Genomic DNA, 24,834 nt, shown 5'->3' with positions numbered 1-24,834 from the left:
TTTGAAGGATACCTATAGCTATTAATGCTTTATAGTGGCCAATGTAACTATTCATAGATCACATTTGCCAGTTGTTCAAAACGGCCAAGCTGGACAACTGGTGCTTAAATTTTATTAATGAATAGTCAAAATTTTGACAGTTATTAAGGAAGACAGAAATAGCAGAAAACACGGGAAAGTGGATAAGGCATCAGGAGAAGAAAATGACTGTTTTAAAAGGACTACCTGCCATCAGGTTCTACCCTGGAAAATGAAATTCTCTTTTCAATAATAGTATGTGCCCTTCTGTGGGCTTTTTTTTTTTTTCCTTTTGAGGAAAGGTGTACATCTAAACTGGCAAATACTCAATAATGAATGTTTGGCTGTTGTAGCAAGCGATTGGAAAACCCATTCCCTGTTGTCGTTTCGAGCAGGCGAAGTGCTTGACAAGGGCTTGCGCGTGCTGTCCCAGGTAAACATCCTTGTGGATTGCAGGAGTTAGTGGGTGCTATTCTAGTAACAGTTAAAAGTGAGTATTAACAGTTCATTCCTGTTTAGACCTCAGCAATGCGTGTTTTGTTTAAATAGGTGCAAATGCCATCCAGATGCTTATAAAAGCCTTTATTGGTAATAACCTGGCCAATCAAAGGGCATGGTTAGGCAGTGATGTCATGGTGATATTTAATATTTTACCGCAGAGCAGTGTGCAAGGTTCTCCGCAGCTACCCACATGTTTTCCACCACGGTTGTCCTGTTTGGCCCCTCTTTGATCTATAAGCTTCTTTTCAGCTTAATGCTGGTAAACGTCCTCTCTTGACAGCACCCTTTGCTCCTGTCCGCCATTATCTGCTGAAGTTCAGAAACCAGAGCATCACTTCAAACAGCAGAGTTAGGGAGTAGCCGGTCAGGAGAGATTCCTGAGGCATGCAGTTCTGGCATAATCATTCAAAGATGTTTGAGCTGGGCTTGGAGAGGGGGTTGGACAGAGGTGTATGTGAACAGAGAGCTGTGGGGGTTGGCCTCTGGTCACTGGTAAATAAGTGAAGGCAGGTGCCAGAGAGTCTAGACACAGTGATTTCAGTCCTGGTCTGTGGTATCTGATACTCAATATGGGACTTGTCTGATTGAACACTACTGCCTCTTCATTGCACATGCTGCAGTCTTTTTACTGCCTTCCTGTTAAATCAGTAAAAGATGACAATGGACATAGTAAAAGCAGAACAAATTTAATTTTAATATTTCCTATTTGGCAGCAATTACTCTTCCTTTTGAAGTGGCACAAGAAGCAATCAAATTAAATGAAGACATAATGGGAAACATGGAGCTCGTACGAAACTATTATTTTAAAATTTGAACGGCTTTAATTGAAACTGGATATATTTTTTCTTTTTATAGAGAAGTAGTTCAGTAATTAACAGTGTAATCCCATCTTGTTAAACGTCTAATTTCCACAGATTTTGTATTGTGTAAGTAATGAGAATGTTTCCCTTCAAATTATTTGAAGGGTTTTAAAAATCTGTTTTTAAAGGTTTTGTAACAGAAGAATTGCAGGGGGTGATTTTTGAATGCTCATGTTCTACTTGTTAAGTGGCAACTTTCTTCTCTGGTTAATTCACTCTTATGTGACTGTCAGGCCTACGGATTTAATAAACTAGGGATTTTATAAGTTCTTAAAACAACGTAGGGAAATTGGATTCTACCTTTTTAAGAAAGGGAGGAAGAAATCAATGATAGCTTTTAAATCAGAACATGAAAGTCCCAGACAAAAAGATTAATAACTTATGTTGTAACATAGTTTATTCTGTTTTATTTTATTTGGGTCCGTTTGGAATGACAGCCTGCTGCCTGATAATAGATAAACATACAGAATTGCTGTAGTAAAATATTTTGGAGTGAAATTCCTGCGATCCTGTTGTTTCTTTTTTTCCTCTAAGTGGGTTGTTCACCCGCTTTCTCTACTTTTTAATGCATTAATGTCTTTCCACCAGGGGGCAAGCGCACAAACTCTTAATGATTACTTTAGTAATCATTAAGAAAGTTGTTACTTTATTTTCCCCGTACCCTCTTTTGACACAAACTGAGCTATATTTTTTATACTTTGTCCCGCTTATCTCTAGGTTCAGTTGTTTCTGCTTTCAGTAATCTGTCTTGTCATCACGCTGCTTTCATTATAATCTTGACGTGTCTTATGAACTGAGCAGGTTTTAGGAGCAACTGTGGTGATGTCCTGCAGGCTCTCAGTGACGAAGCCTCCCTCAATGCAAGTTGTCTGCCATAGCTGGAAACAGGGAAAAAGAAACGGATGTATTTGAGTCATGTTTGATTATTCAATATGCCATTTCAAAAAATGTTCGTATTGAACAAAAGGAGGCTAGATAGATAGCTTGTGATGTAATGGACAATCAGGTGCCAAGTGTATAAAATGATGGCAATCCATAGATCATTTGCCTAAGGAATCACCCGGGAATTCAACTGAGTGAACAGTTGGAACAGGGTTATAGGCAATTGCCTACTTGCATTAACTCAGGTTGTTCTGTCCCATTACCAAAAGAATAGGACTATGACTGAAAAGTCTTTGGTATATGACAGTGTTCAGCTCTAGCAGTGGAAACTGTGAAGTTGAAGCACGCTGCTGCAGATACAACTAATTTACATGTTGAGGAGTAATCTCAAAGTAAAATACCACTAGAATTAATCTGTAATTAAGTATCTGTTTAGAGACATAGCTTTATTAAACAACCAGGTATTAATCTGGCTTTCTGTGGAACTAAGTTGTGGGTTGTTTGTTTGTTTTTTCTATATTAAGTCTATCTAAGCTTTCAGACCAAAGTTACCCATTCACAACTTTAAAAAAAGCACTAAAAATTCCAGTGATAGCATTAAAATGTAACTAACCCAAATTAATTTCAGGTGATGAGTGACTGCCATTTTTGGCACTTTATAAGCATTGTTATCCCCAAATAATGGAACTGTACATCTTGTACCCTGGACCTTTATAACTTTACTGTTCTGTAGAAATGCTGAATATAATTTATTTTTTTTTAAAAAAGGTACTGTAGTTGATGTCATAACATTGCTTTTCTAGTGCATTGGAAAGATTAATGACTTAACTGGGCTTGTGTTTCTTGGCAGTTAATGAAGATGCTTTTCGAATGTCCTGATGAACGAGTTGACCTGGAACTGATTTCTTTCTGTATTAACCTTGCTGCTAACAAAAGAAATGTACAACTTATCTGTGAAGGTAAACATACTGAGATTTTACTGTTTTCTTGGAGATGACAACACTTTATATATACTTACATATAAAAATCATATATTTGAGTTATTTATAAATGTATAGATGTATTTTTAAGAAACAAAATGCACCTGTTTGGGTAATGATTACAAGCAAATGGCCATATCCTCCCCAAAATTGGTCTTGGTTGCAGGAGTGACATTGAGTAGCCACACATGCCCGCTTCTCTCATGTGCATGTAGTTCTGTGAAACACACTGATGACATTACAGCCATAGCTTCCCACAGTATGGAGAGATAAAGATTTTGTTCTTCCTGATGCCAAAAATCCATTTTCAGCTCATCAGTGTTTCACCTGCCAGTACCAAATTAATAGCACAGTGATGTAACTTAGTTGCATTTTTACATTCTTTTTTTTTTTTAATTTAGCATCTTTTGGGTTCTAGTATTTTGTGACATGGTGTAGATGGGTTCTGCATTTCATTCAGTAGCTCTGCAGATTGCTTTTAATGCGTCATTATTTTCATAGTGGCACTTTTAAATGGAACATTACTATTCCGTAGCTCTAATTCTCACTTGTGCTCAAAATTTTCACTATGAACTATTGCAATAAATTACTAGACTTTAAAAGGGACAATTGAAATCAATGGATTCTATGGCCAGCAATTCCATTTTAAAAATCCATCCATAGCTCTGTAGAAGGGGCAGCAGGGAGATCTAATTTTATGTTAAAGGTACAGTTGAAATTCAACTAGTAGCATGTATTAGATAGGCAAGGTGATATTTTTGAAACATAATGATAATAGTGGGACTGTGTGATCGAGCACTTCAGATTTGTGTGCATCTGTTAGGTGTATTCCCACGTAATATTCTATGTGACAGTAAATAATCTTTTAAAACCATAAGGATGTATTTACTCCATGGAGTGAGAAGTCTCTGAGCTAGTACCAACAGCTGTGCTGCATCTCCACTGAGCGAACTTGATGATAGGATAATGATTTGGATCTAGAATGTTTTTTGGTCTGAATAAATGGCTAAGCACACCTGAAGCATTTCGTTATTTGACTTCTTAAGTGTCCCACCAGTACATATGTTCATAGTAGTTGTTTTAGAGAAGCTACAGAATTTATACAGAGAAGGTCGTTGCTTTTCAACTTTAAACCTGGAAGAAGAAATAGTTCCTTGTCTAGATTCTTCACTTTTTCCTTTTAGATTTTTAAAACTTAAAGCTGCTTTTTTGTGTGTGCGTGGTAGTGTTTTTTGTTAGGCCAGTACTTTCCTTTTTTTTTTCTTTTTTTTTTTTATTTGGAGAATTTCTTAAGTGTTTGTTTCCTTTCAGGAAATGGTTTGAAAATGCTAATGAAGCGGGCTTTGAAATTTAAGGACCCATTGTTAATGAAGATGATCAGGAATATTTCACAACATGATGGGCCAACTAAAAGCCTGTTTATTGTAAGTACTAATGTGATCTTCCTACTGGAAAAGACTGGCTTTGGAGAGCTGCTGTGTTTTGTCTTTACAGGGTGTCCAGTTTTAAATTTTCTTGGCTGTCATGGGCTGATTTATGTTTTGTTTTATAAGGCTATCTTAGTTGGTAGATCAGGGTTTGGATTCCTCACAGGGAAAACAGATCTTACCCTGTATCCAGTAAGTCCCTGTTCCAAAACAAACACACTAAAACAAGCAAACAACAACAAAAAAAGCAACCCAGCTGCTGGGTTGCACATCATAATAATTCACTGTTATCCTAAATCTCTGCCTTTAGAGCTAGAGGGCAAAATAAAGTGGTTGGGTTTGGTTTTTTTTCACTGTGCCAAGTGTTTTGTATAAGTGGATATTTTAAGATTTCAAATACTTAATATTTAATTAAGCGTGTAAAGCCGCCCTTTCAAAAGAATGAGGAAACACAACATCCTAGTTGTGGAAGTTTTAAATGTATTGTTAAAATACAATTGTCTTAAAGCAGTATAGAATTAGTAAGTAGAATCCATGATTCCCCTGTTCATGTCCCCAGAAAATTTTGTAGTTATTTCTTAAAATCTTTAGGAAGGGGACTCCATTACTGTCACTAATGCAGTATGGTGTTTGCTATCTTTTCCCTTACTTTCTAACAGCTTTCTCAAACTGTGTAGTAGCTACTTTTGGAATATCTGAACCAAATGACCTACATGTCTTGAAAGTGAAAGGTTGGAGAGGAAGAATACTGAAATATTTTCTTTGAATAGTCTTCATCTGAAATTGAAGCTGCCTTATTAGTCCTCAGTTCAGGAGAAAAGTCTCCTTAATGTTCTTTTGAGAGCTAGTTTTGATTTCACCAAGTTGTGAGTTCTTCAGAACCCCACGTTATTCACTTGTAATGTTTGTTGCTGTATTTTCTTTAGGATTATGTTGGTGATTTAGCAGCTCAAATATCAAATGATGAAGAAGAGGAATTTGTGATTGAATGCCTGGGAACACTTGCAAATTTGACGTTACCAGATCTGGACTGGGAACTTGTGCTGAAAGAGTACAAACTGGTTCCATACCTCAAGGATAAACTAAAACCAGGTCTGTACAAAGTTTGGTTAGTCTTTCAAAGTAGAGTCACTCAAAGAATCCTTAGAGTGTTTTTTCAGACTAGAGTCTGTTTACCCTTATAATTTGTGATTGGTTGAGGAAACATAACACTGAAGAACAGAATCATATCTACAGATAAATATACAACTGCCACAAGGTTAAGAATTTCTGAGAGGTAATACTTTCTGCCTTCTGCTTTACCAGGTTCTGCAGAAGATGACCTCGTTTTAGAAGTGGTGATAATGATTGGAACAGTTTCTATGGATGACTCTTGCGCTGCTCTGCTGGCTAAATCTGGAATCATCCCTGCACTCATTGAGCTTCTAAATGGTATATTGCCATGTTTGATTTTTTTAGGTCTTGTTTTTCAGAGAGGTTTAGTTGATGTAGCTGTGCTGTAATTGCAGCATTCATTTTCCCTTGCAAGGCAAGGGCAGGTATTCTGTGTATGAAAGGAGGAGCAATTACTCTGTTATTGATAGATTTGATTTTTCCCACACCTCCACAGCTCTTGCTGCAATCTGCAGTCTTTCTGCTTGACTGGAGCAGGGAAGAAAACACTCAGTTTTGTGTTGTCAGGAGCTGAAATCTCACACATACCAATGAACTGTCAAGCTGACATGAAAGAGCTGGGCTTTCTCTAAGCATCAAGAGCTTCTAGTGTGAGATCTGAAGTTGTGGGTTGTTTCTTTTCTTTTTTTTTTCCTTGCAGCTCAACAGGAAGATGATGAGTTTGTCTGCCAGATCATCTATGTATTTTATCAGATGGTCTTCCACCAAGCCACCAGAGATGTCATTATCAAGGAAACCCGTATCTTTTTAAAGATTAAACATCTAGAATTACAGCACTTAATTTGCCATCACTGACGTTTAGCCTATATTTCTTCTGCATAAACCTCCTGATCTCAAAGGTTTCTTTGTAAATGGTTTATTTCAGCTGAAGAAAAAGTCCAAGCAGCCTAGGCATGTAGAAGGACTGCAAGATTAATAGTAAAGATTAAAAGTTAGTTTGCTTTGAAACAGGGAGAGGGGTAGGAGGGAGGATCACTGGAACAAATGACTGTTAGTTCCTATCCCGTGTGAATTACTGTATGAATTTTTTTTGCAAATCATAGTCAAAATCAGAGTCCACAGAAAAGCTTACATAGAGATTAGACAAACTTCTTGCACTACACCATTATACATATATGTTGCATAGTCTGAAGTTAGATGCATTAAAATACTGTAATAGCATTTTTTCTTATATCGGTGAACTCAACGTAAATAATGCTTGCACTGTATTTTTCTTCCACCTAAGTGTTATTTGAATTTTTTATTTGGTGTAAGTCTTCCATCGTCTTCCCACTGTGGAGACTTTGATTTCTATTCCTGGCTTTCTTCTTTTTTTCCTTTTTTTTCCTGTCTGTTGATGATTGAATCTGTTCTTCAGTTTCCTCATATCATGGATCTGTTCAATATTTTTGTATGGTACTTATAACTCATATTCATTCTTTACTACTTATTCTTTCAATAACTGCTAATGCTAAGCTAATTCAGATGATCCAAAAAACTGTGAAAAGAGACACTGGTAGTCTTTGAGGCCCTTAACTGAATGTTAAATTTTATTTAAACATAAATAATAGGTTAAGTCATGCTTTTGTAGGGGTAGTGGCTTAGTGATTACTTTGCTAACAGTACAAGGACTACTTCTTAATGTCCTTTTTACTTTAAGCTCTGTGGAATAACTGAGAAGCCATTTGGGATGTTGTTCTTTTTGGGCTCCTAGAGGGCTAGCTTTAAAAAATATATATTTTAAAAAATAATAATAGCATCTCTTCTTACATCTGTAATGATAGAACACCAATGTTTGAACAATGTTTTTCTCACTCAAAGACTAGTACTAATGCTGTCATTTGCACAATCGATTATCTTCAATGTTTTTGAGAAAAATGCATTGAAACCTGTGTTTAAAACAAGAAAACTCCCTAAAGATTACAAAAATAAGTCTCAAACGATTAAACCATTCCACAGAATCTATGCCTGTTGGACTGCCTCAAGCCAGAGCACATGTTAGGTGCATGGATTTCCTGTAACAGATCAGAATGTATTTTCTTTGTAAGGGGTGTGTAGCTTTTCTTCAGCTATTTTGAAGGGTATTTGGGTATATTAAAATGTGATTTTAAAAAAAAGTGGTTGGAGGGAGGCTGCTGTACTTCACATGTGATGGAAAATTCCTGACTGTGGTTCTTAATGAAGTTTACAGTTGGAAGAACCCAGGGCAAAACCAGCAAAATAGCTTTTATCCTTAACAGTTTCTTTCCAGAGGCCCCAGCATATCTTATAGACCTGATGCATGATAAAAATGCTGAGATTCGCAAAGTTTGTGACAACACACTGGATATTATAGCGGTAGGTCTGATTTTTATTTTATTTTTTTTTTTAAATCATCTGTCCTCCAAGAACCTCTTTATGTGAGATGGAACTAAAACCTAAGTATTAGTAACTTGCAAATTGAGGATATTTTTCATGTGCAGCTTTCTAATCGTGTAGGTAAAACATCAGTTTTCATGGGACAATGACAATTGTTAAACTAGGCTGTGTACCAAGCTTCCAGAAAGTGCTTGAGAAAATTCATACCAGTTAGCTTTACGCTACAGACACTTTTAAATAGTGCTTTTATACTTAAATAAATTAATCACATTACATAAGTACGTCAAGCTTTCATTATTTCTTAGTTCTCCAAACAAATGGCTCTTGTTACCCAGCAGCTTTTATTCAGCTTTTCTCCATTGCCTGACGCCAATATTTGTTTCCAGAAGAAAATGTGGGCGACGATTCTGAATCTGGTTGTTTTCTGCTTGGGGAACAGTCAGTGTTTCAACTTTTAAATATAGTCTTCAACTCTTTCCTTTAGCTTTCCTTTTAGGTTTCCTTTAGCTGCATGACTTAGTTTGTCCAACTATCCATTGATCACAATAAACTTTTAGGACAGTTGTCTTGTATTAAACTGCTAACTTGGAAAAAAGAAAGCGTATTAAATTGTGAAGTGCTATTGCTTTATCAGCTCTTATGGCATGTATAATCTGCTTCTGGGCATCCTTGACTCTAGAAGCATTAATATTTTCTAGGATGTTCTTCATTGAAGTAAAGACACTCAAACTGATTCCACTTAAAAGTTGCATTTCACTGTTAAAATTCCTCCTGGCCTGTTTATTGAATTGACTTCTATCAACAAAAAGAAATTTCAGCATTTTGTAGTGTCTTAGGATTGTACATACTGTACATTATTTTGGATGTAGAGTAGTAATCATAAAATTAAATCTTACAGCCAGAGAACTTAACTCTGAGTCAAGTGGTCTTTGACTACCTTAGTGCTTTTCCTGTCATCTGCTTAGGTTCTTCTTTAGTTGAATTACATGTACTGCAACTTGCTCTTTGGAGGGTTTAATATAGTGTAAGACGTAACTTACGATGCACAATACTGTAGTCTATTCTGTCTTTTTCTATTATACTCATTAGTAATGCCTTTTAATTTAATATTCATCTTCAAGAAAGAAGTAAAATGACATAATATTTTCTGTGTTGGAATTCTTGTATCTGGCTCTGGTTTTGGAGCCATACCTCCATACCTCATGGAGGTATGGAACGAAAATCGTGCTCCACTAGTTTGTGATAGAGTTGCCATTGACATTCATTAAGGGCAAGATTTCAACTGAGATGAATTTACACTTAGTACTTATTTACAATGGGCATTATGTTCAGTTTACCAAGATCAGTTATTTCCAGGGACATTTCCAGTGGAAACAGTAGAAGGATTTTTATCTTCTAGGTGAGGCCAGACAATCTTGGGTGCTTCCAAGGCTTATTTTGTCTGTGGGCCAGTGCAATTTCCAAGTGACTTAGGCATTGATTTGCTCATACAGGGGAGCTTTACAACATGGTACACAGTAGTATCTAGGTATTAAAAAAATATGTTAGTAATATTATTGAGCAACATTAATTTATAGAATTTAGAGAATAAATACATTAAGACATAGCTTCATTTTTAATATTAACATCCAAGTAAAATGTATTTGGCTTTTTATTGCCTTCCTAAGAAGAGGTAATCTTCATGCTAGCCATGAGTAAATGAAGAGTGCTAGGATAATGGATGGCAAAGGCGTCTCAACTTGCAAGAAGGACTGGACAGGAATTCTAGGGCCTTGAGGAAGAATATAGGAAGGAAACTGTGTTACTGCTGTTGTTGGGGGCAGGAGGAAAGTTACCAAGCACATACTGAGAGTAGTTTGCGTGGTGGTAAACTATTTTTTTTCCTTTGGTTGTGGAGCAGTGCCACGCTCAGAATGGTGTTCACTGGAAAGGTAGGAGAGTTCCCTTTCTGGGAAGGTCTTTTTAGCTTTATTATTTAGCTGTTGGATTAGAAATTGCATAAACTGTTCCTAACACCATGACCCTGTGGGGAACAGGAAGGACAATGTGCCGCCTTTTCTGGAAGAGAGAGAGAACCACTAATTGATTGTGTTCTCGGCAGTATTGTAACATGGTTGTACTTTGTCTTCCAGGACCAAAAATCCTCAGATCTTAATAGGCATTTTGCTGTTCAGCTCAGAGGATACGGTAAAGCAGCCTGTAAACACTGAGGTGTTTGGTAGTGTGGCAGTTTTACACAACCAGTGCTTTCTGAGGTGTCTGAATAGACATAGTCTCTAAGATTGGTGAAACTCCTTATCTGTGATAAATCCACAACAGGAAAAACTTAAGTTTTCAGTCTTCTTGTTCCATACATGCTGACAGGATTAGTTCCTCTGATGAAAATCAGAAACTAAATGTTGGAGAATAGAGATTTGAAAGTAATTTCTTCTCAGGGAGACAAATGCTTCTTTCACTCATCAATAAGCTCTATATAGTGTGATTGAAATAACATTGAAGAAAATCAGATGCCTTATAAGCCTTAGGGGAGATATGCTTTCTGTAGTAAAGTAATTGTCACAGAAATTATGGAAAGGTTACACTAGTGATGATTTGTTTAATATAGCTTGGCTGGACTCTGCCGTTGATGAACTGAAACAGATGTGCTGCTTTAGCATAGTATGTACTGGGGAGTCTCAGCTTTGCAGTGGTAGTTGCAAGATATCCCTTTTGTCAAAAAGAAAGGCTGTGTTGACGATTTAGAAATGCTTCAGCCTTGTGTTATGGGCTGAGTCTTGACACCAAGCAGCTAGTTCAGCGCATTGTACACCTATAGCGGGACAGGTCTCATGGCTCAGCTGAAAGCCTGCAATAAACAGCTGGTGTAGGAGTCTTGAGCAAATGAAGTTCTGTTCTCCTCTGCCTCAGAAACCTGGACACCTGCAACTCAAAGCTTGTGGAAAGAAATACTTGAGATGGTTTTACTCTGTTCTCCTTAAACAGTATTATCAAGATCTGAGGTGGTCGTTACTCTCAGGTTTCTCGTTCTTTTTCTGCTCCTAGCTCACTCTTATTTCAGTTAACTGATTTTTCTCATTTATTGAAAGGATATTTAATTAACCACGTCCAGATCCTTGGGTTGTGTAGTCCAAGGCTTCCCCCTCCCCATCTCCCCCCATTTTCCTATTTGGTGCTTTTACAGCTTTGAATCCAAGCCTGCTTTACCATCTTGATTCTCTTACGATCAAGAGTGGATCATTGTGCTTCCTGCAGAGGCAAAACATCTTCTAGATAGCTACAACATTGTCTGTGTGATTTAGGAAGGGCCTTATGCCTCAGGTGTTTTTCCAGCTTTCATTCTTTGCCCCAAGTATTTGTAATGAATGCCAAATACCTTTTGCCTCATGGAAAGCTGTGTTAATGAACGGCTTGTATCTTTCCATGTTAGTTAAGTGCCCTGACACAAACCCTCCATGTTGGGAATGCTGGAATTTCACATAAGAAACAGGAATGTGCACCCTCAGTGCTCTGGGATTTGGGGCCAGCTGTGCAAGATGTTGGCCAGCACTCTTGGAATCAAGGAAGAGCAGACCACAGGGATTTGGTGTGGGCTTTATTTGAATAGGCAGCGTACTCTGAAAATAGATAACCTTTGACTCCAGCTTGGTGTCCTCTTTCCATGAAGAGTGCTGTAGTCAGTCCAGGAAAAAAGGTTCTCCCTTCACTTACCAAGACTCCCCCTTCCTGTGGTGCCTCTTGTTCCCCTGTTACCCTCCAACAGTCATGAATACAGAGAAGCGGGCAGAAGAGCAGTGAGGGTGTGGGGGCTGCAGGCTGGACTGTTGACATATGTTTTCACTGATCAACATCTGCATTGTTAGATTTGCAATCAGTCCAGCTGTTTGTGGCAAAGAGCACGCACCAGCAGCAAAAGCTCTACCTGCACTAGAGGAATAACCACACTGCAGGCACATTAGATAAGGGTGGGTGTGCTCTGATTTGGTTTTGTCTTCATATAAACCTTAGATTTCCTTCTCGAGTTGGTGCTTTGCTCTTTGTAGTTGTAAGATTAGGAAGGTGAGCCAAACCACTGATGTTTGTTACTTTCGTAACAGCTTGCCAATGTGATAAAATGGAAAAAAAAGAATTCTCTCTCCAGCTATAGACAATATAGGAATCCTGTGGACAGTGTGCATTTCAGGTAGGCACCTAAATTTAGGGATCATAAATGTTTTTTTCTGCCTTGCCATTAGTTTCATATCACAGGTTTCTGTTAGCTTCCCATCAGAATATATTCAGTGATGAACCTGATGGCAAAGAATTCACTCTGGGTTGCACAGGTGTAAGTGGCAGAAGGATTTTTTTGACCTGTAAATGAATTGCCTTCCAGTGGTACTTGCCCTAAAGGTAGGTGTTGTAGACACCTGCAGAAGGTGATCCATAACATCTGTTTCTCTCCTTGGTTTATAGAAGCACGTAGTTCAAATGACATGATTAACTTTTGGATGGCTAGACAAGATAAATCTTTTCTTTCTTAATAAATGGTTAATTTAACCTTTCATGTAAACTGTGTTTTAGGGATGGTTAAATAATGAAGAATGTAACATATCACCAAGTACAGCCTTGAACATAATGAGCATTCTACTTACTGTATAGCAGTTTTAGTTTAGTATGAGGAATCACATCAAATGAACCCTATTACAGACCCAATTAAAGGGCAACCACATTAAAGTGAAAAGGAAAATCTGTTTTTAATCAGCTGTGAGAGAACACAAAGCAGATCTGTGTAGCTCAATGTTATCCTATAGTGTGTTAATCAGATACAAGGTGTGACGGAAGCCAGTGACAAAGGGGACCCCTGATAGGGAACAGACACGCTCTGATAATAGCCCAGTTAACGCTTCATAATATTTCAATGGTTCAGTAGTAAACAAAGTTGGAAGTAGAACTTCAAAAAGGATGGCACATTCCTCGCAGAGTTGAACCATACATCTTCTATGACACTTTTGGATTTATGGAAACCGAATGTTAAAAACAGTGATGTCAGGGAGCTCCGAAGAGAATAAAATCAACCTTCAGGATTCCTCCTTTTATGTTTCTGAACATGCAATATTTGAGGGGGGGGGCTGGAGAAGGTTGGAGAACAGGCACATTCTGTCCACCACCCTCTCATTCCCCCACCCACTGCTTTTCTAGTAGCCTAACATTTAAAGGATTGGAGGGCACAAAGCTGTGTTTGTATCTCCATGATGTTTATTTTTCTGGTTTGTTTTGCAGGAATTCCTTAGTAAGGAAGGTGTGCTTCATATGCTTAAAAAAAAAAGAAAATCCCACCACACAAAACTGAACAAAAAAAAAGAAAAAAGGTTTTAAATAGCTCAAAATATAATTACTGGAAGCCTTGCCATGTTTTAGGGAATTGTTTTGCTCTGAACTTCTTTAATTTGGTTTCTTTATGCCTTTTGGCTATAGTCCTGCATTTACAGCTTTTCTTCCATTCTGATGTTATTCCATTAATCATTTACCCAGTGGTGTTTCTTCACATTTCTGTGGAAAATCTACAGATGTATTCCTGATCTAGCAGTACTTAAATGAACTTTTTTGTGCCAAAGTTATGTAAATTGTTCTAGATTGTTGCAAATGATCATTCCCTAGGATTGCTGCCAGGATGAAACTTGACAAAACTGATAATTGATCTGATTCTGGTGTGGTCACTTCATTCTTGTTGGTCACTCATAGTGAAATGCAGGGTACAAATGTAACAAAGTAGCTAAACTGCTCGAACGGATAACTTGTGATTTTTAAGTGCTGTGCAGAGATGCTCAATTTTATAGCTGCTAATTTGCCATTCAGTTATTAATCCTGTTTTCTAAAATTTAGATAAATGATTGAACTTGGCAGTTTTTAGCCTCTTAATGTGGGATGCGAAATGTAGAATACATAGGAATATTCTGCCCTGTTGTCTGTGTCTAAAGAAAAAAATCAGTTAGGATCTGAGAAATGTTAATTCATTCTTTTCTTAGAAGGGTATAAGAAATTCATGTCTATTTGTGACACACGTTCCGCATGTTCAGACAGTGGTGTGGAAAGGAACAGTGATGTCAAGCAAGTGGGGTTCATTTGGGGTTGTAACGTTTTCAATGTGCATTTATGATAAATGTGAATTAGGTAATTTAGCTGCTGGCCTTTCTGCTTTTGAGAACGAACTTTTAAAGATAAGCGAGGTAATTTAAAAGGGATTCACCTTTCCCACAGATTAGTCTAACTTGCTGTTTGTTAAATTTGTTTATTTTCTTCCCATTTCTTTGCAATTGTGATTTCTGGGAATAGTTTTCTTAAGACTGCAGTATGATTTCTGGCAGTTACAAGGTGTTTCTCTAAAGCTTGCAAGTAATTCACAACTGCTGGAGGCTGATATAATAGATAGCCCACATTTTAGCTCTGGCAGACGCAGCAAAGGAGATGTTTCCAAGATGCTGATCAGATGTCATCATTGAAAGTCATGCCCTTTCAATTTTTTTATGGGTCATTTTATATATCTCGGTGGTGAGCTTGCTTTTTCCAGGGAAACTCTTGCTTTGCACCATTACTTCTAGGCTTTCCTTTTTCCTAGGCTTTTCCTTTGTTTTTTCTTTCTCCCTCCCTAAGGCTGTTGCATTATTGTATAGCTGACAAACCTGGAATTCTGCTTGAGGCCATTAGGCACAGAGAGTAACTATGGATCCCTACAGCTGATACCTGCTGTATGTATGGAAGTTACACATGAGACCAGGTTTTGAACAGGACCACTTGTGTGCCAGGATGGTGTGGAGGGGAATTAAAAAGGTCTAGTAATTAGTGTTGCTGACAGGTGGAACTGGAGAAATTTAGAATAATGCCACAGACTGATCAGAACCCTAAACCTGCAGGTACTTGTATGGATGTCCCATCAAAAGGGGAGTTTACATTGTGCTTTAAGCCAAGAGAAACAGACTTGCCATTTCTCCAAGTAAAACAAAGTTTAAAAACCACTGCCATAGAATAAGGGTTTGTGGTTGCACTGTGCGACGTGATTCCCCATGAAATCTTGGAATCTCTAGATACTTGTTAGCAGTCTCGGAGAAGCCTCTGCCAGAAGGACAAGGCTGGCTGGTTTTTGTGTTATCGACCAGTCAGAAGTGGGGGGAAAGGCACAGGGAGAGAGTGTGTTTCTTATGTTGTGCTAATATTAGTGAAGACAAGGTAGGTTGAGTATTAAGTCAGTTTAAAAGCTCAAGTTCAGTCTACAGGGGTTTCAGAAGTTTAACTGGAGCTACTAAGCCAACTTATTCTGTCTTCTCTGCTATTTTTTGACATCCAGTTATAGACAAATCTACTTGTGCATGTCTAGCTGCAGAAGCAGTTTATGAAATCACCAGTTCTGCAGCCAAGGCATTGTCACTAGTTGTGTGAATGCTTTTAATCTCCTTCAGGACTAAGTAAAATGAGTTTTAAAGACCTTAAAGTAGTCCAGCTAGGTTTCCAAGGAAAATCTGTTTAGATCATGTGTTAACCAACAGAAGAGTTAAGAAATTATTTTCAATTTTTCTCTCCTTTTGTAGTTAGGTTAGAAGGCAGTGAAGTGGGGCCTGTTTTCATGAGGCTGTTTCTTCACACAAGTAGAGACACTTTGGTTATGGATGTTGCTCTTGCTGACGATCCTTTGTTTAAAAAAATTACTAACCATGGTGCATTATTTCTGAATCTTCCCAGATTGATAAAATCTGCAGATTTCACATGTTGATGAGTTTCGTACAGGTCTGTGTTCCCTCCGTTGTAATCAACAGCCCACGTAGTCTGCTCTGTTTAGAAGAACCTTCTAAGGAGCTGATTGCAGTGACTGTAGGCTGTGTCACTTCCTTCTGATGCTCTGTACCTCAGTACACTTGAGTGCAATTAGGCTGAGATCCAGATTGAAATTTCATGCTTACATTGTGTTTCCATAATGGTCAGAACCTATATCCTGTTTTCCTCAGCTTTCTGGAGAAGATCCCCTCAGACTTCAGTTTTGTATCTTGGATTCCCATATCCTCCGTATTACAAATGTTGTCTGCCATCTTTGTGGGTATTCAATATTAAACATAGGACACCATTATAAAATTTGACAAGAAGATGAAAATGGCATCCTGTCTTATTGGAGCTCGTGAAACAAAATGAAGATTTATTGATTTTATCACCACCTATTTTGTTGCATTTTCTAGTAACTAATTGTCGTAGTGAATGCTCCTCTAATGAGGACGTACAGGGTATTTAGCCAGTGTTGGTAATTAATTACTGAAATCCATCTGAAAATTGGCAATAATTGCCTCTTTTTGATAAACCAAATGAGGAGACCGTGATGGTGGAACTTCTCTGCTCAAAGCAGGAATTTTTTTCTGGATGGTGTAAAGTTAGAAACCATGAAGGGAGGGTTGTAGTGCTGCATGTATAAAACCAGACTAACGCCTAGGGCTTGCAAAATCATTGCCTTGTTTACTCCAAGTACTCTGCAAACCAAATAGAGCATTTAAGTCACTGAGCCCTGAAATTTACATCTTTTGCTGACAGTAATTTCCTCTGCCATTTCCTGTTAAACCAAACAGCTTTGTCTATACTTCATCCTAAAATATTAATTGGTTATATATATTTTTATTTTTTTTCTGGACAGGAATATGATGAGGAATGGGCTAAAAAAATCCAGAGCGAGAAATTTCGATGGCACAACTCTCAGTGGCTGGAGATGGTTGAGAGTCGACAGATGGATGACAGTGAGCAGTATCTGTACGGTGATGACCGTATTGAGCCCTACATCCATGAAGGGGATATTCTGGAAAGACCTGACCTCTACTACAATGCAGGTGAGGCAGCATAAATTGGTATTCAGGACTGGGATTGCTACCTCTGGGTTTGGAATGGGAGCTTAACCTGGGGCTGTAGAGAGAATCTGCTGACTCAAACCAGTGGGACAGTTACCCTTTTGTGTCACCAGGAGCAGCACTGATGCTTGCTAGCCAGGGATGGGCTGGTCCTTGTTAGGATGTTAATGCTGGATCAAGTACTGTGTATCTATGTTCTTATGAGACATTACACGTCTTCAGAAATATGAGTAGACCTGTCTCAGAGAGCTAATGGACCATGGCAAGCAGTTTGAATAAAGGTGCCCTAGCCTTGTTCTTCACACCTCTTTCTTGTGTCCATAGCTTGTTTGCTTTGCAAACACAAAGTTTTTTTCATCCTTGTTAAATTCACAGCTATGGGATTTGATGCTGAATTTTGTTCTGCCTCATGTGTTAGTCCTGTAATGGAATATTTATTGCAGTTCTTGCTGAAAGGCTTCATTTGAGCCACATCAAACTTGTAGGTTCCTTAGCAGAGGCAATCATTCTGTGACTTTCAGCTAATCTGTTTGTATGATTTTTGCTGTCATATATCTAGGAAAGTGTGTGACTCTCTTCTCTCTTCTGTAAATACATATTTTTTTTTTTAGTTCTTCATATGAAGAAGTTTGATTACTTGACAATCTGAAGAAGTTAGCTCAAAGAGCCCCCTAGAATTACTCATAAGGAGAGTCATGCTCTTACTTGAGATTAACCCTAATATGTTTTCTGAAGAAAAAAGACATTTCTCATTGTTTTGTTTAATCTTACTAGTAGTGCATAATAGAACAGTTTTGGGGGATCTCAAGTGGAATTTGCTCTGTCTCTCTCCTTCCATAAAAATTTTGTAGTTACTAAGAAAATAAAAGCTGCCATGCTGGATTAAGACACTGATATATCTAGTCCAGTATTGCCAGCTGTTTCAGAGGAAGGTTCAAAAAACTTTGCAGGAGACAGTCATGAAGTAATTTGCCCAATGCATAAACGTCTTCATAATTTTTCATAACTAGGATTTGGCTTATGCTCTCAAACTTGTGGTTTTATATCCTTTTCAAACTCCTGGATGACTGTGTTCGCATGGATTATTTTTTTTTAATTGCTGGGTTTGAGTCTGTGGTTTTTTTATTTTCCACATAAGTGTCCAGTTCTTTGCTATGAAGCATGAGTCACAAAACTCGATGACTCTGGATGAATTTGCAGGAATAGTAATAGGAAAAACAAAATGACTAAACCCCATAAGCTTTACTTGTAGTTGCTGTGAGAAACTAATTGTGCAAGATCTCAGTAGCACTTCAAAAATTATTCTCAGAGGATGATAGAACTCAAGAATATTTTTGTTTCTACTTTTGATTACATACGTCAGCCATAGCAACGTGCCTTTTTAGTGGTATGTTTGTCCCTTTTGAATCCTGTAGCTTTTTCTTGCTCTACTTAGACCTCCAAGGTTAGCAGTGGGAGCCAGGTGTTGTGTGGTACCAGGGTCTTTTATTATGTGAAGTCTCCTTCAGGCTTCCGAAGTTAAAGATGTGCCAGCGTGTGCCTATTGTACTATCCCCTTTACAGGTCTCAGTAATAAACTTTTACTTATTTCATAGGGCTGTTTCTTTTCCCAGTAGTGTGAGCTAGAGATGGAGTGGCACCAGTAACACTGAATTTCCTGGCTTTTAATCATTTAAGTTATGGGCTTAATGTTATTTGAACAAAGATTTTTGTGTTGGAATTGATATTTGAGCGGGAAGGAGAGGCAGATTTCTGATGATATGTTCTGCAGATGTTTGAAAAGTGCTTTTGTTTTTAAATGTATAACAGTAGGTGATTATATTCAAAATACAGATTCACTTCTCGGGTTCCTTCCAACAAGTGCCAGTAATGGTGTGCTTATGGAGTCTGCAAGATTTATACTTTTGAGACGTGGCCAGAGAGGACATAATATTCCTTTGAAAAGGCTACAGATTATTGTACCAATTGGAATAGGCATTTGGGTTTCTGAAAGACAGAGCATTACCTAGTCAAAAAATAACACAAATACAAATCTTTGCGCAGTCAGAAATTAAATGCTTGTGCTTTACTGATGTATGTGCTTCACTGTTGTGCTCAGTACAAGTGCCCCCTCAGCTATAATAGTTCTTGAGTTCACTGATGGCAAGATGAGTTCCTTATTGCAATGATACACCAGCATCTCTCTTGCACAGTAATTTAAATCTACATGAAAACCCTGATAGAATCTCTGAAATTACCTTCATGAGCTTGATGTCTCTCTTGCTCTGAAAGTACATAACCCTAATTTATGTTGAAATGTACGTAACAACAGATGTCCTTTAACTGTGTAATCATATTATATGCAGCTGATGCTATCCATGTGCTTTCATTTTCCTATAAATTCATGTGAGCCATAACTCTGAGTGTTATGGTTAAATGTTAGCACTCTTGATTGAAGACACTTTAAGTAGTGGTAGCTCTAGCCCCAGAGTTAAAATATAGTGCTTTCTTTATTAATATAAAGGTAGACATTGTTTTTAAGTCTCTCTGCTTTCAAATAAGTTTTAACTAAACCTGACTGTTTAAAATACATAGTCACTTAAATTGATTGATTTTGATCTGACGTGCTGCGGGTAAAAAAGTACTGATGTTCCCCCTCATTTCTTTTTTGTGAAAAATACAGGTTAGGTGGTGAGATAGGGAAACTTGGCACAAGTGTTAATAATAGCCACTTCAACTTTCCTTACTCTTCCTCCTTTGGTCATTTTACATCCACATGATATCACAAAGCACTCGTGTCTCACCGAACATGCTGAAAGACAGTAATATCGATCTGTGGCAGATGACTTGCTTGTCAAGTAGTGCTCTTTCACATACTGTATACACATGTAGACAATTAGAGTATAGCCGTGTACATCCATCGTGTGCTGCTAAAATGTAGTCTGATCATGGCTAGCATTTTTCATTTACAATCTGTTGCGTTGTATTCAGTCACTTTCCCATGAGGTATTATCTTCTAAATGAATCTCTGTAGCACCTCATCAAATGTCTGTTCGAAATCTAGCTGTGTCAATTCTATTCCTTTTATCATTTGTCACTATATTATCTTCAAAAAACATCAGGTAAATTCATAAAGCACAGGGAGATTTGTTTGAATGCCTGAGTCGTCATCTCTAAGCCCTTGTGTCTGTAAGTAACTTTCCACTGCTTCCTGCACGGGCAGTTTTAGTAGTTTTGAAACCACAGAGGTTAAGCTAAGTGGCCTGTGACTCCCTGGATCTTATCTCTCTTTCTTTAAAGTGGAATGGCATTTGTAACTTCCTAGTCATTAGGAATCTCTCTCTCTCCTCTGTTAAACTATTAAAGTATCAGTCTGAATGTACCTGTTTCTGCCCTGTTTTTATTGGGATACTTTCTGCAGTGCAAGTCTGGGATTGTTTTCATACAGTAATGGAGACAAACTGAAGTAGGGTCTCTTTTAATGAAATGGCTTGTTTTATCTGATTAGAGCTGAATACTAATTGCCAAGAAAGAAATATGCCTTTTAATATTAACAAGAAATGTGTTTTGTGAATGGGAACAGGAAAGAGTTAAGCTGGGCGCTCATCCAGCTGGGGTCAGTTCAGTGACTTTACTTCAAAGACACTCTGGGTTTACACTGATGTAACAGAGGGGAAATGTTAGCCCCTGATTTTCTTTCCTTCCTTGTAAAGCAAGGAGATACTGTGAAGCCTTTAAGGAATACTACTGGCTTTACAAATATCTGCATTTTCATATGCCAGTGTTTTAATGTACAGGAAGTAAGAGAAAATTGTAACCTATGTTCTTGAGAGGCTATCGTGTGAGAAGACCAACCTTTTAGGAAATAGTTGGAAGGCATTAAAATATGGGGGAGACGAAGGAAATAGGTTTGAAGTTGCTTTCCTGTTTTTTTTCTTGAACAGTTTTAAGAGATACAGTAGTGAAGGATGGAGTCTGAAAAATTAAGATCTTTGCTTTTATGCTGATGGCCTGGGTTAATGTTTGATCCTTCTTGTTACTTTTTCTCTGGGCTCACTTTCAGGATGGGTAGTGATATAACCTTTACAGGCTCCAGGAAGAGGTTGAAGAGAATGTTTCTTAGGTACAGCATTTTTGCAGGGCAGTAGACTGAGCTACTTGGAGTCCTAGTAAGATTTTTTGGTAATTGAAGTTGCTGGTTTTCAGTATTATTAATGCTTGTTTTTCTTCCCAGAAATATTGTAAGTTGCTAATGAATTCCTAAGACAAACCAGCACAGGTTGTGTTGCCCACTTGCCCTGAAGTCATGCTTCTTCATACAGTCACTGTTATCTTTCTTGTTTTCCACAGATGGACTAATAGCCCCCGATGGAGCGGTGAGTCCGGATTTCTTCAGTGATTACCATCTTCAGAATGGAGACATCGTTGGGCAGCACCCCTTCTCTAGCAGGTAAATTGCTTATCATAAAGAAGGCATATAATCCAGCAATGGCTATTCAAGTTTCCTTATAGGGCTTCATTTGTGGTGGTCAACAATTTTTGCCTTCGTAGCAGCAGGAATGGTTTACACTAGAAATGCAGTTCTAGTTTGTCTTCTGAAGTACATGTTTCTTTTAGCGTATTACCATACATATTGTAACACATCACAGCTTTCCAAAAGCTGTCAAATAAAGTAAAACTAGAACATACAGCTAATTACATGTTATGACAATTGCTCAAATACTATTCAGACGATGTTGGGAAATACCTAAAGAAAGGCTTGAGCTGATTACCTAGAAGACTTTTGTTTCTAATATTCTTAAATTGTTATAAATAGGTCTCTCAGCTGCCAAAACTATATCTGTGGGTTTGTTCTTTATTGTTTGGGTTTTTTTTCCCTTAACCTATATCTTCCCAAGGTATTCTCAGTGAAATTATTGATGGCACTTTGAAAATTTGCTAGATGAGCAAAAGATGTCGGCTTGACTTTTGGGAGTTGTTTCTCTGAATTTCCCCTCTGGTCAATGACCTCTCCTTTTCTGAATGTTAACAAGCTGTTCCAGTCTGAATTTCTGAGTAGACTTCTCCCACGAATTCAAAATAGAAAAGATTCATTTCAAAGAACAAAATCTTCACGGATCCTGTAGCATTTAGGAAATGCCTTTTATAGAGCATGAATTATGTATACTTATTAGCAGGAAATATTTCAAACACTTTACAGTCTAGGTACGGAATTCACTCTAATAGACTGCTATCTGGACATGTTCAACCCTGAAGCTGAAGTTGTTTCTTTCCAAAGGAAGAATGTTATTTTCACCACTTGCAACTTAGTCACCATTTGTAAAATATAAGTAATTCACAGTGTGTACAGCTGAAGCAAAAGAGACTTTTCTCCCTTACTTTGGCTTCTTGTACTTGTTACAGGGCAGTGGATGATTACACTTGTTTGTTTATTCTACTTGTGATGCACCAGAAAGCTGAACATTGAGCAAGGGTGGAACAGTGGTAGTATTTTTTAAGAACAAATTAAATTAGATCAGGAAAAAAAGCAGGACTTAAGAGATGAATCCTCTTAAAAAAAGGAAGTGTTTATACTTGGTAAGGATCATGTTCAGACTAGTGTGTAACCCTTTCCGTGGAGCCGGAGTTTGGGAAGGGAATACTGGTGCTGATGGTTTCCAAATGCACAACCTTCATTTCAGAGCATGCAGGTGATAGAGAAACTGAGAGAAGAGTAGCACTCTTGGAGATTTACTATGGGACTTACTGTTTTCAGTTTTAACATAGATGCACAACCCAGGAGATGGCAGATTTCTGTATTAACTAGAACATTGTATGGGTATGTAGTCCCAACAGTCTTCGCAACCCCCTGGTGGTGCGGGGGAAAGGTGTGTAGGATGAAGCTTGCAGACTCCCTTGTTTCCAATAAACTTAAATATAGCCCCTATCAAGATGCTTTTGTTTTGCCAGAAAGCTTTCAGCTTGAGGAAAAAAAATAAAAGATATCTTGAGCATCCTTGGGTAGAAGTTAAAGTAGATCATTCAGCTTCAAATGTCAATCCCTTATCAGGGAGCTATGTTAGTTCACTGCTTTTAAATGTGATTGTGTTCCAACTAAAATGAGCAGCAAAATACATCTGGTGTCTACCTAGTTAAATTAAGTATTCATAGAATTCTCTTGTAATGTCTCACAGCACTTTGGGTGCTCACCTCAAGAAAGAAAACAGAGGAAAAACTGCAGTTTGGCTCATGACAAACTTGGTAATTGCCTGTTGATGATAGCCTCTGTAAATACTCCGATTTCTCATTAGAACTCTGTTTTCTAGGAAGACTTTTTTCAGTATGATTGCTCCAAGGATTTATCTGCAGTCCAGACACACAGTCTAATTGGAAACAGCGTGGACTGCTGCAAATGTTCTCTCCTATTTGTAACAGAGCAGGACTGAATTGTTTGATAGAATAGATACTGGCAGTCGAATGGCGAATCCAAGTTTTCAGATGTGTGCCATTATCGTTTTGAACTTCTTGGCGCCAGAAGCCAGGATTTCCTGATGCTTAGAGCTAATGTAAAATGCATTAGTGCTCTAAGGCATGAGCCATGGAATTGCCAGTCCCATGAGTTTGAAGAGTCAGACCCTCCCTTTTCCCAAACTTGAATTGGTGTTGGAAGGTAAAACCATACGTGCTAGAGAGCCTAATTAAAAATAATAGCAGCGAGTCAAGGCTCTTTTTATGTGTTATATAGTGTACATTTCATCCATACCAAAACATAATTCTAGGGTATTTTTATGCTTACAGTTTAAACCTAACAAGAACCTTATGTCAAGGATTTATTTTTAACCAGTTCCAGCTTTTAATATATCAAGATTTTTTGTTATAAAAATTGTTCATTTTTCTATTATGAATATTTGAATATGTTTTCAGAAACTTTTTTAAAGAAAGCTGAGTTCTGATTTGCATGGATAAATAGCAAGTCAGTTAATGGTAACATTTGTTGTGAGTTCAAAGATGGATGGCAAAATAATGAGTAGATGCATATTTTTAGTCTCTTCATTTGTTATACTTTTTTTATTTGTTAAATGTTTATTTGTTATGCCTGTGTCTTCCGTCTTGGCCTTTATATGAGGCTTTTTAATTCTGTAATAGAAACGGTTGCTTGCTAAGCCATGGGGTAAGTTGTGAAGGAGTCTTTTCCATCATTTAAGACCACCCTATGAAATTTGAGGTAGGTAACAACCATGAGCTGTCTTCTTGCTACTCAACTTTGAATAATCTAATCCTTTCTTCTCCTTTCTGTGTACCTATGAGGAAGACTAAGGATATGTTATCTCTTTAATTTCTCTGGGGCTATTTCCTGTCCTTGCAACGTGCTCAGACTGGATCAAGACTTCCCATTGCCTCCAGGAGAGCCTAACAAGTCAGCCAGAAAGACTCACCTTTTTAGTGCCTGCATATCACTGAGAAGCTGAACTAATATTGGTGCCCCCAGTGCATTACCAGGGCTTAAGTGTGTTCTGATCACTAGTTTCATTTTTTGGAGCCAAAGAAATGGGTCTGTGAGGAGAGGTTTTCAAGGACTGCAACCAAACTCAAGTCCCATTAAAGATTTTTCACTGTAAGCAATAATTAATAATACCTGTGCAAGAGAACTCAGCCCTCACCAGCTGCTGTGTTTTGGATTATTATACTGGTTATACTGCATAAGCAGATAGTGAAAACCATCTGCTTTCTTGGTTGTAGGATGCTAGTTCTAGCAGAGGTCCGGGCCAGCCTCTGCCATTGCAGTTCCACCGTGTTACTTTCAGGATAATTCAGGGCAACGGGAGCAGCAGCCATATCCAGATGT

General features: G+C 37.9%; 1 protein-coding gene across 1 annotated transcript in view; it reads left to right on the top strand.

Moving 5' to 3' along the window:
• The window catches only part of KIFAP3 (kinesin-associated protein 3), a 78,278-nt gene that overhangs the window by 37,220 nt on the left and 16,224 nt on the right, over positions 1-24,834 (top strand). Inside the window, exons 12-19 of the mRNA XM_014943522.1 lie at positions 3,112-3,220; positions 4,553-4,665; positions 5,595-5,760; positions 5,974-6,099; positions 6,482-6,580; positions 8,072-8,157; positions 16,823-17,012; positions 21,360-21,459. Of these exons, the coding sequence (XP_014799008.1) occupies positions 3,112-3,220; positions 4,553-4,665; positions 5,595-5,760; positions 5,974-6,099; positions 6,482-6,580; positions 8,072-8,157; positions 16,823-17,012; positions 21,360-21,459 (989 nt within the window). The remainder of the gene's footprint in view (positions 1-3,111; positions 3,221-4,552; positions 4,666-5,594; positions 5,761-5,973; positions 6,100-6,481; positions 6,581-8,071; positions 8,158-16,822; positions 17,013-21,359; positions 21,460-24,834) is intronic.

The sequence above is a fragment of the Calidris pugnax genome, unplaced genomic scaffold (genome assembly GCF_001431845.1).
Source record: "Calidris pugnax isolate Ruff unplaced genomic scaffold, ASM143184v1 scaffold63, whole genome shotgun sequence".
Classification (NCBI taxonomy): Eukaryota; Metazoa; Chordata; class Aves; order Charadriiformes; family Scolopacidae; genus Calidris; species Calidris pugnax.
The sequence above is the reverse complement of the archived record's forward strand: the minus strand, read 5'-3'. Positions and strand labels throughout refer to the sequence as shown.